A 17,081-nucleotide genomic window follows, 5' to 3' on the forward strand; every position below is an offset into this window, starting at 1 on the left:
ATAGAGTGTTTTTAATATTTCAAATTATAGACTCACATTTTTCAGATCTGTCTCAAAACAGTCAACTACCTGTATATGAACATCATATAACTTTTCTTAATGTGCTTCTTATGTAAGAGATAGTGAACAAAATACATCCATAATCCTCTCTTTGTGCAAGCAGTCTGAGTTACTCAAATCAACTGGATATCTATCAAAGTTACTGCCTTTTACTACCAAATGTGGCGGATATCCACTGGATTGACTCTCATAATTGTATCAGCTAACTCAGTTGAACTGAAGTAATGACGTACCAAAAATACTAATATTGCACAGTTGTGTGCATTAAAAAGTTCACTTTGTGGAATTGTCCTGGTCAGGGGTGTGTGAGGTCTACTGGGAGCAGTGCTGGTTTTACTGGGAGCAGTGCTGGTTGTACAGTCTGACCGGTGCAGAGATGAAGGACCTGTGATATAGCTCCTTCACACACTTTAGGTGAAGGAGTCTGTCGCTGAAGGAGCTCTCCAGTGCGGTCAGATTGTCCCTCATGGTTCATGAGAGAGATGACAGCTTGGCTTTCATACTCCTTTCTCCCACCACCTCCACCAAGTCTAGGGGGCATCCCTGGACAGTAGGCTGATACTGTTGACAACATGTCACCTTTCCCTCTAAGAAAATAACAATGTAAGCAGGTAAAAGTTCCTTATGAATAGACTAAAAACGTGTCTAAATGTAGTTGTTCATGTCTTGATTGTGAAGCAGACTTAGCTTGCAGTGCGTGTTATTGTCTGCAGGGGGCGATACTGCGCCTCACAGCGGACTGTCTGCTGGAAACACACACAAAGAAGAAATAAAACCAGCTGGAGGAGGAAGTGATTGGATTCATAACACATGTGTTTATCTCATGCTGTCATCTACATGAATTAAGTTTTCTTCTGGAAGTCCGCAAAAACGCACAAATGGAAGGTGAGTTTAACTGCCGAAGATGAGTAGAGTGAAGGTTTTAAGATATAGACGAGCCTCAAATATACAGAGACTGCTACAGCCAGTCTGATCCCCTTTAACTCCTCTGTTCATTCACTATTGGACTGTAATCATTCCTCCTGTTCATCCTCACCATTAGAAGATCTCTTCATAATGCTCTTACAATGGAAGTGATGGAGGACTAAATCCACAGTCCTCCTTCTGTGTAAACATGGATTTAAAAGTTGATCAGAAGCTAATATGAAGCTTCAGCGTCCAAATGAGTCAAATCTTCATCTTCTATGTTTCAGTGTTACAGTGTTTTTAGTACCAAAGTCTTTTTGTTACTATACTTCCACCACAGCTCAACAGGGAAACACTAAGAGGGAATCTGATGCTAAAAAGACTGTAAATGTGTCAGATATCACTTGATATGACTAACTCAGACTGATGAAGCTCAATAGAAGCTGATCATCTACTTTTAAATGACTGTGTGGACACACTGTGGATTTTGTCCTCCATCACTTCCATTGAAAGCACATTTGAAGGAGATGTTTTAATAGTCAGTATGAACAGGAGGAATGATAACAGAGAGGGAAAACTCTTTACTGATCATATGAACACCTGATTTGAAAAATTGTGACCCTGACCTTTAAGCACTATTGTTGAGTGTATTTTGGGTGTGAGGTTATTTTTGTACATGTTGGTAAAGAGAAGTGTGTTGAGTTCTGTGAACAATGACAAAGTAAATAATGACAGTAAAGTAGAGTAAAGGCTCCTGGTTTGACGTAAGTGAAACACAAATAACTGGAAGCTTGCTCATAACAATGGGCTTATCCAAATAAATGAAGCAAGCATAGGTGAACAGTTTGAATAGTTTTGGAAAGTACTACATTGTTACGCCTGGGTTTGTTTGAATGGAAGTAATAATAGTGCTCTGGTATTGTGCATGTTGGCAGAAAACATATATTTATATACATATAAACTTATGTCTTATTAGTTATTAGTTATCTTCTAGATTCAGCTAGTGAAGGATAACACTTTGTACCAGTACTCCCAATGCTACAAGTACACAGCTCCATAGAACAGCAGTTTGAGCTTCTGCTTATCTCAAAGTCACTATTAATTAACACACTCCATTGTCAGTACTAATACTAAACAAGGCAGGCAGTCCTTATATTAGCCCAATAATGCTGCGGACTATTTTCTTTAGTTTCTTAGTTTATGCATGAATCAGCAGGTTTAACACATATTCAGACAGTCAAGAAAAAATTCTGTCAGATTTAAAGATGCAGTATGTAGAATTTTAAAGGGGCAGTACGTACAACTTCGTGGCATCTAATTAAATGAACTTGGCAGAAATTTAATATAACTTTCGTAAGTATGTTTTTAATAGTGAATAATCACCTGAAACTAAGAATCTTGTTTTCGTTACCTTAGAATGAACCGTTTATATCTACATAGGAAGCGGGTCCCCTTCCACGGAGGCCACCATTTTTCTACAGTAGCCCAGAACTGACAAATCAAACACTGCCCTTTCCTGTTTTTCAACAAGTTTCATATGAGACCATATGTTCTCCTACAGCCTTTAAAGAGAAGGGTGAGGGAGAAGTATTTAGGTGTTCAACCTCATTACTAGATACCAGTATATCCTACACACTGCACCTTTGAGGCCTGGAGTTTTTTTTTTATGTCCCCACAACATTTTATATTATAGAAGTAATAGAACAGGGGAAAAAGTTGATGGTATGATTATATTGACTTTGTTTGGAAGCAGGAGTAATATTGCTGTCATTACCACTAGAACTTTAATAATGTTTAGCTCTTGTACTTCTTGTGTGTAGCCTCCTCTAAGCTAACGCCTACTGCAGGGGTCCGGTTTGATCAGGTTTTGTTTGTGTCTTTTCAACAGAAGCACTCGTTCGAGCCACAATCCCTCAAGACCTGGTGAAGGCTCTTGGTGTTGAGGTGAGCGGATGTTTCTCAGCTGACAGTTGCTACTATGTGTAGTCTAATGGTCTCCAACCCTGCCCCTGGACAGCTACTACCCTGCATGTTTTAGGTATATCTCCACTCTAACACGCCTGATTCTAATAATCAACTCATTATCAAGCCCTTGACAAGCTTCAGCTGCTTGATAATGAGTTAATAATTCAAATCAGGTGTGTTAGAGTGGGGAGCTACCTAAAACATGCAGGGTAATAGCTCTCCAGGAGCAGAGTTGGAGACCTCTGGTGTAGTGTACCTGTAGGCAGTGTAATTTATCTCTGCTGCAACTTCTACTCTCAAGCTACGTTCAGACCAAACGCGATGACGCGCAACAAGTTTACATGTTAAGTCAATGCAAACACGTGATTAGACGTGAATTCGCGCTGGGCGACGCGATGGACGCGATGCCGCGAAAATCGCGTCAACGCGCGAGTTGAAAATCTTGAACTTTTGCAGCGACATCGCGTGACGCTGTGCCGCGATAGCCTATCAGCGTTGAGATCCTCCCGACGTCACTTACGTCATGACGTTTAGCCCGGCTGGATTTCCTTTGTAAAGTTTTGAAGAAAAAAAGACTGTTGGTTGGTTTATGTCGATTTAATCCAGTAAAATGTGCTGTTAAAATATCAATGCTGTTGCTGACAGTACTTGTGTCATTGTCTCATTCCCAGTCGCAGACAAGGTCCAAAGCAGACGCCTTCACCCAGGCCTTCCTGAAGAACAGCATCCAGCAGCACTCACGCCACAACCTGAAGAACATGCTGACTCACAAAGCTGTGATCCTGGGCTATACCAGGCCCAAGAAGGAGAAGAAGAGGAGCAGCAAGAAAGCCAAAGGACTGAATGCTCGGCAGAAGAGAGCCATGAAGATCTTCGACATCAAGCCTGAACACCAGAAGTTAGTCAGAAGTCTCATAGATGGGACAGTAATTGTAGCTCATATGGAAAAAAAACCTATTGTGAATGAAGTAACATCAAAATAATAACATCAATGTACTCTTCATTCATTATCACTGTAGATACGAGCTTTTCCTGCCTCTGCATGACCTCTGGAGACAATACATTATTGACCTGTGCAATGGATTGAAACCATCATGGTAAATCAGCTTGGAGCTCTGACATCGCTCATTAAATAGTTTTTTAGAAGGTCTTATCATCAGTCTCATGAGCTCATGTTGTTTTTTGCAGCAATCCACAGTTTGTGCAGCAGAAGCTTCTGAAGGCAGACTTCCACGGTGCCATCATCACAGGTAGATATCAAGTCTACATTACACTGACTTTAATCAGTAAGATAGCAATGCAAATCATCTGTAGGGACATTTAGAATAAAGTCAACATTTTTAGATAGGAAAAAAAAAACAATATTAGAAGATTGTAACTGTAATGGAGAGAGAGGTTCATAGTACAGCAGACGCCACTGAGCACGTGCAGAATTGTGGTTCCATTTGCAGAGCTTCACATCACAACTGCTTGATTTTGTTTTACATTACACATTTCTCAAAGAATATCAGTGCAGTCAAGATGTCGTGATATGTAGCACAACAAGCTAGAGAAGCTCTGTGAATGAAACTGCATTTCCGCACATGCTCAGTGGCATCTGTCGTACCAGGAACCTCATTCCTGTGGGTTACTATGTTATCACCGAGACTACTGTAACTACTGTGTCCAGGTAGGAAGCAACATGTCATCCAGTGCAGTGGTGAGTCTCATTGAAGGTGTTTCTAATAGTACACAATGCACACATTGTGATGTGGCTGTGTCTCAGGAGGTAGAATGGGTTGTTCACTAATCAGAAGATAGGCGGTTGTATTCCAGGCTCCTCCCGTCCACATGGCGATGTGTCTTTAGGCAAGATAATGAACCCCGAATTGGTCCTGATGGCTGCACTATCAGTGTATGACTGTGTGTGAAATGGGTGAATGTGACATGTAATGTAAAAGCACTTTGAGTGGTCAAAAATACTAGAAAAGTGCTAAATAAGTACAGTCCATTTACCATTTACACACAATACTTGTTAGTAGGATGTGTTCATCGCTGGTTTGTCTCCGCACATGAGATCTGCTGACAATGAGAAAAATATAGAAGATGGCCAGTCTGATCCTTTAATATGTATTTAAGAGTTTAGGTCTGAGTCCATAACAGCAGGTAGATTTCTCTAAACGTGATGGATTCAAGCTGAGCTCTGATTTGAATGGACTAACTATGGCATCAGCAGAAAATAATGACAGAAGACAAACTGTGCTGGTTCTGCCACATCTGATGTTCTGCTTCTGTCTTGAGTGTTTTGTTCATTTCATTTCATTTATAAATGTTGTGGTCAACTAACCACGTTTTTTTGTACTGTAGCAGGTTGATATACGCCAAAGCAGTTACCGGTATTGTTATGACATTATGATGCTGATTGGTTATGTAATCCTGTCGTGTGATTTATAGTATGTAGGTATCTGTTTTTGTACCTGTTATCAGTCTGTGGTCACTACATAAAATATTGTCATTTCTCATTTTCTTTTCACTCTCACAGTGGTTCGGTCCAAATGTCCATCATACGTGGGGACGACAGGAATTCTGGTCCAAGAGTTCAAACACGTCTTTAAAATCATCACCAAAGAGGACAAACTGAAAGGTAGATACTGTTATCTCATGCTCATGTTCTCTTCCTGCATGTCCGGGCTCAGGTTACTAAGTGAGCAGGCCAACTGTGTCTTCAGACTGAGCTGTCTGCCCTGCTGAAACACATCACCATGGTAACATATGCTGCAACGGATAGCTGGGAGATACACCGACACAATATTGATATAATAATATGAGATGTTGTCCAGTAGATATTGTTGTTAGGACTGGGCAATATTTGAATGATCGTTCACTGATTTTCAGGAGAAACAATCATATGTTTGCTGTAGAACTTTCTGATCAGTTATGATTTTACATTAATTTGCCATATTGTATCATCAGTCAATCAATCTTTATTTATATAGCGCCAAATCACAACAAAGTCATCTCAAGGCACTTTACACATAGAGCAGGTCTAAACCGAACTCTTCAGGTTTTAATTTTAAAGAGACCCAACATTCCCACATGAGCAAGCACTTAGCGACAATGGCAAGAAAAAACTCCCTTTTAACAGGAAGAAACCTCAGAACCAGAACCAGGCTCAAAGTGGGAGAACATCTGCCTCGACCGGTCGGGGTAGAGAGGAGAGAGAGGAAGAATAGGAGAGAGATAGAAGCACATTAAAAATAAACATTGAAGCTAGAAGGTCCAGGACTGGAATCTATCATCCTGACGTCTACAGGCCCAGATTACCTGTGAGATGAGAAAGCACAGACAACGTATTGTGCGTTACAATGGTATAAAAATGTTCTTGTTTATATGCTTTTTATATATTGCCTTAGTAGCTAGTAACACTTTCTATACAACACAAGATTAACATCATTAAACAACCAAGCATAAAGAAAATGAAATCTGTTTCATAAACTCAGGCATACAGTTTGACGTTGTTTAGCAGATTCTTCTCATATCAGATCAGTCTATAAAAACAGTTCTGCCCTCATGATTCCACGTACTATCAGAATCTGACCAACACTTTCATTCATTCATTTAAAGTCAATGTTGCAATCTTTATCATTGTATTATCTATACTAGTGTTAAAGTGTCACTAACACATTGTTCCTCTCGTATATATTTTTTTTCTCACCCTCACCCTCCACTGATGGTGTGACAGTGATCCCCAAGAGGAACAGTGTGTTTTCGGTGGAGATCAACGGCTTCGTCTCTCACATCTACGGGAGCAAGTTTGAGCAGCGAGCCAGCGAACGCTCAGCCAAGAAGTTCAAAGTCAGAGGAACCATCGACCTGTGATGGCAGTGAGTGGTTGATACAGGACACAGTGAGACTCAACAGCCAACGGAGAGACATTCAGCACTGACTTGGAGAGATTTGTGCCATCTACTGGCCATCAGGAGGAACGGCAACCATCATTTGAAACACCATCACCTAACTGAGATAAAGCTGATGATGTCCAGGCCGGGGATAGAGGTTCTAACGAAGACTGTTACATTATGGGGAATTAGACCATTCTTTTGTTAATGTCTCATGCATGTCCCTCAGCTTTTTGAATGCTAAACTGCTGGAGAACCACTTTAGCCAGAGAAGGGTTAGTTGGTCTAGCATGTTGTTCAGTGGTATCAGTTATAAAAGTTTCATGCTCTGGTGCAACTACCCATTTTTAAATAGATTGTAAATAAAACAGTGTTCAGTATTAGCTTGTTCTGATGTAACTATCTTCATACAAAACCACAGTGGGAAAATGAGTAACAGTCCTACGTGCCCTATGCACGTCTGGTGTTTTTCCAGAAATACAGGAATTGTAAAGTACACATATTAAAAATATGAAGGAGACTTTATCACATTATTTTATTTAGCAGTCCTTGATGAAAAAAAGATGGCTCATGTAAGCGGCCTGTGGTGGAGAAAATGGCTGCTGTCGGATAGTGGAGGTCGACTTAGTCAGTTTTACTATATGAACGTTGAGGCTGCAGGGTTAATTTAGTTTTAATTCATAATGTTCTTTAATAATATAATTTATAATGTACAGTTGAGACCAGTGAGAAAAGTCCTCATCCTCTTTTTGTTTTTAGGAAACATCATGCAGGACTTAATTGTGCCTTTTAGGCTGTGAGTTGTTTCTGCTTCAATAAAAATACATTTAAAACGATGACTGAGATAAGTGTTGTTGATGATGAACATCTGAGCAGTTAGTTTGCCTCCCACGTATTCCCACTCTGTAATTCACTTGAACTAGAGGTATCTGTAACCCAATTTGTAGACCCAAACATTTGGCGTCAGTAGTGTTCAGAGACGTGCCTGGCAGAGGTTATCCATAAAACCTCAGATTTACATCAAAACTGCATAATCCAGACTTTCAAATTCTAAATGTGTCCAGGCTGTGCTGTGTGCACATGGAGCTCACTCATAAATGAAGCCAAAGGGTTAATTAATCTTTGACTCCTTAGTCGATAAGTATATATGAGACAAATCTCAGAAAGCCCCTCTGTAAAACCTGGATTTACTGTCCTTTTTAAACGTGTACTACAAGTTTCAGTCAGTCTGCAAATATTGAGAAAGTTAGTGTGTAGACGTGGACAGGAAGATTTGACACAACCTCACTTCCCATGTTGAAGTTTCTCACGCTCTTTCGTGCTGTTTACTGTGTTTTATATCTCAATACCCCAAGTGTTTATCATTATTTATGATTTCAAGTAATGGGCTGACTCAGCATTTGTTTTCATCCAAACTGTATAGTAAATATATGCATGTGAGTTAAACTATTTAAATTCATTCATATTTTTTCAGGTGAGAAAGCAACTATGTAGATTCTAAAAATGTTTTGTCAGTTTTTATGGCCTGCTTGCAAATCTGCTGCAGATAGCTACTAGAAATTTCCTTTGTCATCATTATTATTATTATTTTTATTATCATTATTATTATTATTGTTGTTCCACATGCCATTCATTCATTACTTTATTTTCTAAATGATCTTTTTATTGACTATTGTAAAGATGTTTTTGTAAATCTCTTTATATATTTCCTCTTTTTAATTGTGCAATTAGTTATTAATGAATGAAATGCTTTATTCCTCTTTCCGTGACCCTTGGGGGCCTCCATACTTAGGATGAAATGTATTCACTTCATTTTGCCCTCAAAAAATGACTAGGATTCATCTTCTGTGGATCATGAATACCTGTAAAATTTTAAGATAATTCATTGAACAGTTGTTAAGATTTTCAGTCAGGGCAAAACATTTTAATAGTAGTGTTCATTGCTTGGGCACTTACCGTTATGATGCAATAATACATTAGTGTCAGAAATGTGATTTTACTGCTCACTGTGGCCAAAAAATAAATGCAGCTGAATATAAATCTCCACTTGTGCCACTTCCACATTTGCCATTTCCTTTAAATCGCCCAGATGTGTAGAAGGCATACACCCGCCTGTGGTTGATTCACACAGCTAGTTGCAAGAAGGAAGACTCATTTAATAAACTCGAATGGAAGCAGAAAAATGCCCAGATGAGTAACACGGATGACAACGGCCGTCATCTGTTTTTGAAATGTGAGCTCTTGTCATGTCAGCTTTATTTTATCCATACACTGTTAACCCCAAAGTTCTTTTTATGCAAACAGTTTGAGTACATACCACTTTTAAAAATGAGTTTTATTGCATTACTTACAGGCCACAGTGCTGCCCTGTTGTGATTGGCTAAAAATTCAAAACAAGTCTGTGCTTGTCCGTTGGAGGTTACAGAGAAAGTTGAGCCATTTACAAATTTTCACAGAACAATTTAAGGTTTTTGCACTTTGCATGCTCCTTGGACAATACATTTTCTACCTGCATTTTTCTGTTTTTCACAAATTTGCCTGCCGTAAAGAGGATACCATTTTCTGCCTGAATGAGGCGAGTTGTTTTCTCTATTCAATCAACTAATTAAAAAACTGGAACTTTTTGTTTATACAACATTATCTAAAATAAAACCACTGTGAAATATAAAAATCATACACATTTGTGAAGACCATACAGCTGATTGTAGACAAATTGCTGTTAACCTGAATATCCTCTTTTTGTCTTGTTTCTTAATGAGGGAGACTGTGGTCATTCCAGTGGGAATCCTCTGCTATGAGGACACCAGTGCTGCAAACCCAACAAGCCCAGCAAGCCCAGCATTGCCACAACTAAACCCCTCAATAGTGGGGATCATCCTAGAGGGCAGCCTTGTAATGGAAGCACTCACTAAGATTGCACCTCAAGCAATGTGCCTCTTGTTTGGCTTTACGCACTCCACAAGCAATACCCAAAGGGCTTGAAAACACTTTTACCTTCATTCAGCAGGTAATGTTAAATTTTGGGTCGAAGTGATGCTACCTCCAAAGGTTCAAAAGCTGAAGAATGATCTTGCAGTGTAAGACACATTAGCTGCTACATGGTCAGTGTTGTTGTTTTGTTTTTGAAAATTGAAAATTGTTCACAGAGCAAACAATTAAAAAACGGTGCTGTGATTGTATTTGGAAGGAAATCGTTTCATAATTCAATACACATGTTCTATGTGCTGCATCATAGAAAGGTACTGTAAGGTAATATCTGCAGCAAAAAGTAAGAATATACTGTTGTAATTGTTGGCAAAGACCCATTTTGATAATTCTATGAAAACAAGGTCTTACTGTTATTTTGGATTTGCATCTGGTATTTCACACAGAGCTTCATTGTTAATACATATGTGTTGCTTTGTTGTATGTCTAAATAAAATAAATAAAATGTACTGCATTGTGTTGTCATTGACACAAGAAGAATTTAATTGGAACTTTCTTATCCCAAACATAATATTTGAACATTTTAATAAAACTAGGATTTCAAGTGTATTTAACTTATAATATTAAGTTTTGACTACACTCCTTTAAGTAGACTCCACAATTATTTTCGATTGTTGATTACCTAAACCATTTAAGTGTATATAACTTAAAATTGTTCAATTCTGACTCTGGTATATTTAAGTTGACTATACTTGAACAAATTAATTGTTCTCTACTGTCAATTACTTAAACGGTTTGAGGCAATCACTTGACACAAATGGTTTAAGTACAATCAGCTTATCCGGGTTTACAGTGTAGCTACTAGTTACAGTAGAAGATCTTAATCTGTTGTTGCTTTTTCAATCAATAATTTCGTGTCGTGAAATTTTTTTTTGCACACCTAATTAAATTCATTGTTTTTGTAATTGCCCTCCAAGGGATTAATAAAGTATTTATTAAAATTATGATTGGTGATGCATTATGAAATAATAAGTATACATCCTTCAAGTCAACAGTCAAATACATACAATCAATTACTAATTCAGTTAATAAACATGACTTTTATGTAATATCATCTAATAAAACGTGGCATATTTGTAAAAATGTTTCCTAGAAGTGTTCCCAGCATAAGTGCCCAGCAGCAAGGCATTTCGAGTTAGTGTTTTTTAGTAAATGCTGACACATCTTCCCTGAGAATTTCTTGTCTCTACTTTCAAATGAAGCGCCCGCCCACTTCCTTCTTGCAGAACGTGTTTGTCTCTAAAGATAGGCTTTCTTTGGAAAGCACCCTTTGCGTCATCAAGAATAACACATAAGAGTTTCAGCTGTGCTGCTTGTCTCATTAGACAGACAAGACGAACACGTGAGAACACCCAAGCATCCATCAGCAAAGACACACTGACTGCTGCACTGGAAGCGGATACTTGTTAACTTGTCAACTACTACAGAAACAAAGACACCATGGCAGACCAGCTAACATTTGCTCAGGAGAACCGTGAGCGGATCCAGGCTGTAGAGAACTCATTTGGACCGTTGAGCAAATCCTTGTCCCAGCTGAATCGAGTTCTGATCGGAGAGGGCCGGCTGATAAAGCAGAGCCGACGGGGGCCACAGCGTAAGGATTTCTTCCTCTTCAATGATGTGCTAGTGTATGGCAGCATCATTCTGCATGGCCGCTGGCACAAGAAACAGAAGATCATCCCTCTAGGTGAGCAACTTATCTGCTCCTGCAGAACATGATCCAGTCAGACAAAGACTCCCCTGAAGAGAAAGATCAGGGTAAAATAGGTTTGATTGCATCATTCGTAGGGTTTGTAGGGTGTTTTGACAGCTGAAAGAAGAACAAGTCAGGCCAAAACAGTCTGTCTATAAGAAGACAGACAAAAAGCAAGAGGTTGACATTCAAGGCTAATTGTTTGGATGCAATTTGCATTGATTTGCAGCAAAGGCGGGGACAGCTACAGTTATAGAAAGTTGGTGCAACTCCAACAATAATGAAAAATATGGTTACATTGACAAAAAACTATCACCTGAATGCAATATTCTCGAACTAGACACTCTGAATCAAAGGATGCCTGTAAAGAAACAAATGTTTCAAACAGAAAAAGTATCAGTCAGGTCAAAGCTATTATTGGTGAACAGGTGTCAATACCTTTCTTACCTTGTCTCAACTTGCCATCTTTTTATTATTTCAGAGGACATCCAGTTGCAAGACCTGGAGGACGGCTTGAGAATGAGGAACCAGTGGCTGATCCGCACGCCACGGAAGTCCTTCTACGTGGCAGCTGAATCTTATGAGGAGAAGCAAGCCTGGATGGAACACATCGAGGACTGCCAGAACAGACTGCTGCAGAGCGGCGGGCGCATACCCACTTCCAAATTTGCCATTACCTGGATTCCAGACCAGGCCTCGGCCATTTGCATGCGCTGCTCTGACAGGTTCACCTTGACCATTCGTCGACACCACTGCCGAAAATGTGGCTTCGTGGTCTGCGATGCGTGCTCCAAAAAGCGAGCGGTGATTAAACATATTCATCCAACAAAGCGGTTGAGAGTGTGCGACATATGTCAACCAAATATCCTGAAGATGGAGGCAGAGGCCCAAGAGATCAATCGTCTAAGGGGGGACAGCACAGGAAAGTCAGGCTCAGAAGAAGATGACTTGGAGGAGTTCAGTGAGGAGGACACAGAAGAAGATCAGGTGGAGGACCACGATACCAGCAGGTGGATGAATTGTGAGATGGGCTCCAGGTCCACCTATGTTTACCTCAAACCAGAGCATGTGAGGCACTAAACTATACCACATTGGCTGCAGCCACACAGACAAAACCTGTATAGGACTTCTTTACATGGACTCAATGTGGGCCTATCAAGAAACATGGACACAAAGCTGCTATAGCTATGAACAGTGGATGCATGTTAAAAAGGCATTTTGACCCAGCCATGCCCAAAGCGACAGAATGATGTATAAAGTAAAACAATATTGTTTGTTATTTATTTATGTATGTGAACAATTTGTCATTACTGCTTTTTACACATTGTGCTTTTTGTGTTAACACTATAACTGTGAAGCTGTCACTTTATTTTTTTCTGTTCTGAAAGTATGATTTCCATCAGATGTGTACATGTATATGTACTGTTCATGGGAAAGGGTATTTATTTAAAAGTATTTCATTTGTCTTTGCATTATCTTTGCAAATGAACTATGGACAATAAAACACTTCCAAAGCAGAAACAAGATGTGTTTGTGATTATTTGAGTGTTATTAGCCCTCCACGTGGAAGGTTACCATATGTTATCTTATTTGTTTGTTTATTAGCAGGATATTTCAGACTTCATGACAAATGTCAAATTTAAAAATAACCCCGACAGGATGGCATTATGAGGCAAGAAAAACGTTTAGATACTGAACAGTTTATTATCATTTGTAGTGAGCATAGATCCAGACTATTAGATTAGTTAATACTGGATCGATAACTATAGACTTAAATCAATATAGGTAGGTTGTTTATTATCACCATGTTTGGCATCAAGGCTTACAGTAGCATCTATGAATTGTACTGTAGTATACAGAAGCAGAATGGTAATACTGCCTGAATTCATTACTTATTTTTGTGTCCTACCGTTGAACTTGTCCATCTCACATGAGGTTGCATCACAGAGGATATGTGCTGATTTCCTGCTGCTAACGTTCCTGTTCTAAAGAAAAACAAATCATTGCTCATTGCTGCAACCCTGTGAATTGTACCTGAACCAAAGTCAAGAAAGTAAAAAAAAAATCACTTAAAAAATCCACACATGCAAACACAACACAATGGAGAACCTGTAAAAACTAATGTGCAGACACTGACAATACAAAAAGTGTCTTTTCTTTCATTGTTTAACTACCTTCCAACAAAAAGTAGACATTTTATTAACTTTTTTTTATAGTTAATCACTGAGTAATAGTTAATCACTGAGTACACTTTCTTTATAACAAAGGACAAATGATTTTTTATTATTTCAAGGTGTGGTGGCTGTGGCTCAAGAGGTTGAGGGGTTGTCCACCAATCGGAAAATTAGCAGTTCGATTCCCCGCTCCTCCAGTCCATGTGTCCATGTGTCCATGGGCAAGATCCTTAACCCCTAATTGCTCCTGATGGCTGCTTCAACGGTGTATGACTATGTATGAACGGTTAGTCTCATCCTGATGAGCAGGTTGGTACCCTGTGTGGTAGCTCCTGTCATCAGTGTATGAATGTGTGTGAATGTGACATGTAGTGTAAAAGTGCTTTGAGTGGTCAAAAAGACTAGAAAAGCGATATATAAGTACAGTCCATTTACCATTTGCAGTCCATACTGTGTATACACATTGTTATAGTAGGCTTGTTTACCCATCTGTGCACACATGGCTTCTGTTACCAATCTATAATCAGGCTGTGTTTTAACATTTAAGCTCAAAGCGAGTAAGATGACAAAGCAAATAAGTGGACAAAAAGATAAAATGCATAATAACATATATAATTATATAATAATATATTATTTTAACAGTTAGTGTATGGATATTGAATTTTTTATTCATGAAGATCATTGCGTTGCGTACTTGACTTTGTGTTTGTTAATGTGTGAATTGCAGAACAGGGATTGGTTATGTTGGAGGACAGTAGTGTATGTGTTTGCAGTGGGTGTGTCACTGACAGAGAAGGAAGGATGTGGTAGTTAGTAGTAGCACCATATTGTGGTCATAATAGGCTGGGCTTTTTCATATGAATTTACATCATCTTTGAAATGTGGTTACGGTGAAGAATTCCCTGAAGTGTAAACATGACTTCAACCTACCCTCAGACAAATATCCTGCAGTGTGTGTACTTTCCACAAAGCAGACATCAGTGTTCCACATGAATGACACTTTTGGAAAAACTATTGTTTAACTGGATTTGAACAAAGACGGGAACACTGACGACAATCCATGACCTTCCCAGTGGTGCTGAACCTGTTTGACTTACCTGCGACATGCCTCTGGGCAAGGTGGCTGCACGGAACATTGAAACACTTGAAAAAAAAAGGAGACGCTTTTGAGCAGGTGTACAGAGTGACTTGAACAGAGACGGTCATGTCTTTGTTCTCATGTGAAGATCTGTATAAGCACCTTGTAACAACAAAAGCATGACTCCAAATGAATGCTGGTGTTGCTGCATGTCTGTCAAACATGTTAACACTGTAAGCAACTGTTTTCTAACATGTTCACTAGTGCTTGTTCTGTGGCATCAAAATGATCACTTAATACTGCTTTAAGACAGGTCACATTTAAGTAATGACAAAGCTGTTTAGTAGACGCGCACATCTGGAATAAGAAAGCAGGTGTTGGACCAAATAAGTAAATCTTTAACAGCAGAAAAAAAGTCCCAGGTCTAATTTAATAGCATACTGTATCACAAGTGATGTTTAGAGCCTTCTGCTCTTCTTCAGAGTCTGACATTTAAGTTTTATTTACAATCTCATCTCATAAGTCTGCATCACTGAATGTCAACTCCACTATAACTGAACCAAAACAGACCACAAGCAAATAAAAAAATACACATTATACAGTACATGTGAAATATAAATATTTGATGCATATAAATGATTCCTAGCTAAAAAGCAGACTTATATCATCATATCAGAACTTATAATGTATTAACATTAATCAAATAATGTAATAATGTCTTTTTAATCACAATCATAACATAATATCATAATAATCATAATAGAAAAATTGGGTTTTTTATGAATTTATGTTTTAGCCTAAAGAGCCATTAACTATCAGCAATTATGGAAAGTAACCAAGTGCATTTACTCAAGTATTTCTATTAACAGTAAGTACTGTTTTTTGGTAATTTATTTGAATATTTTTACTGTATACTACTTTATATTTATATTTCACTACATTTCTACAACCTCAGTATTTCACTATAGCCATAATTACCAGTCACTTTGCAGATCATAACCTCCATCCATCCATTGTCTGCCGCTTATCTGGGGCCAGCGTAATGCCACCACGACCCGGCCCTGGATAATAACGTTAAATACAAAACATTTGATGAGCCTATTATATACTGTTAGTGTCATCGTTATACAGTTTAGAGTTAGCACCATCTACACTAGCTACAACATTGAAATCCTGCAAACAAGCACATGCATCAATAGTAATAATCTAATAGCATAATATTACATATCACAATACTAATCTGAAAAGGGATTTCTGCATATTGAGTACTTTTACGTATACTACAGAATGGCCAGAATACTTTTACAACTGTTACTTATGATATTTTAAGTAGATTTATAAGTAAGTTTTGAATGCAGGTTTTTAACTTGTGTATTTTGTGCACTGTGGTACTAGTAAGTAAGTAAGCATGTGAAAACTGCATATGTACACCAGGTTTGTATGAGAAACTGATCATTGTGGGAAAGCGATTTTCAGATAAACGAGAAGGAAATGAGGAGTGTGTAACTTGTGAAGAACGTCACAGTTAAAACATGGTGGGGCAATGGTTCCTCTTTATACAAACTGACATTCTAAGTGGATGCAAAATGAAACTTTGTCAAAAAACAGAATAGAAATGTTTTCTTTGTTTCCTTGTAGTGTCTTTCACTAAAGAGAGTAGAAAGGCTGCACATGTTTTCTCCTATTTGGTACATTTACATGTGCAAAATGATGTCATGATTGCCAATACTGCAAATGATACAGTATCTGATTTGACTTGACATCATTTGTGCACTTGTATGATTAAAGTACAGTGTGTGAAAGGTTATTAAAAACTGCGTAATGGGTGTGCAGGTGGTCAAGTGGTTAAAGTGCATGCCATATACGCAGCAGACCCCGGTTTCGAGTCCCGGCTGGCGGACCTTTCTGCATCTCACCCCCCCCCCCCCCCCCTCCTGTAATTTCCTGTCTCTCTACTGTCAAATAAAGGCGTCTATGCCAGAAAAAAACTGTTATGAAAAAAGGCTCCAAAATGGCTTATTTAACATAATTAATTAACCTCAACAAGCTTAATAGAGATAAATGTGATTAAAAACTGTGTAATGAAAAAAGGCTCCAAAATGGCTTATGTAACAAAATGAATTAACCCCAAATGCTAAATAGAGATAAATGTGATTGGCTAATACTTAACTTTTATCTGACAGTGTTGTTCATTCAGCACTGAAGGTCCCTATCAAATGTCTAGTCACCCTAATCATAGGGACATTCCACTAATACAACAACAGTTGTATAATGTTTGTATAATGTCACCTATTACCTATAATGAAATGAGGAAATAACCCTGATCAGCAGGTTTGTCAGTT

The 17,081-nt window shown here is 38.6% G+C and overlaps 2 protein-coding genes across 2 annotated transcripts; both read left to right on the forward strand.

Moving 5' to 3' along the window:
* The first annotated feature begins 860 nt into the window (after nucleotides 1-860).
* Nucleotides 861-7,101, forward strand: pop4 (POP4 homolog, ribonuclease P/MRP subunit). Its single transcript, XM_062417074.1, has 7 exons — nucleotides 861-945; nucleotides 2,855-2,910; nucleotides 3,603-3,829; nucleotides 3,951-4,028; nucleotides 4,120-4,181; nucleotides 5,453-5,554; nucleotides 6,653-7,101. Exons 1-7 carry the CDS (start codon nucleotides 939-941, stop codon nucleotides 6,787-6,789), a joined length of 669 nt encoding a protein of 222 aa, XP_062273058.1. The 5' UTR covers nucleotides 861-938; the 3' UTR covers nucleotides 6,790-7,101.
* A 4,011-nt stretch (nucleotides 7,102-11,112) lies between these two features.
* plekhf1 (pleckstrin homology domain containing, family F (with FYVE domain) member 1) lies at nucleotides 11,113-12,713 on the forward strand. The gene is made up of 2 exons (XM_062418472.1): nucleotides 11,113-11,481; nucleotides 11,969-12,713. Exons 1-2 carry the CDS (start codon nucleotides 11,235-11,237, stop codon nucleotides 12,565-12,567), a joined length of 846 nt encoding a protein of 281 aa, XP_062274456.1. The 5' UTR covers nucleotides 11,113-11,234; the 3' UTR covers nucleotides 12,568-12,713.
* The last annotated feature ends 4,368 nt before the right edge of the window (nucleotides 12,714-17,081 follow it).

This window comes from Scomber scombrus, chromosome 1 (assembly GCF_963691925.1).
Source record: "Scomber scombrus chromosome 1, fScoSco1.1, whole genome shotgun sequence".
Lineage (NCBI taxonomy): Eukaryota > Metazoa > Chordata > Actinopteri > Scombriformes > Scombridae > Scomber > Scomber scombrus.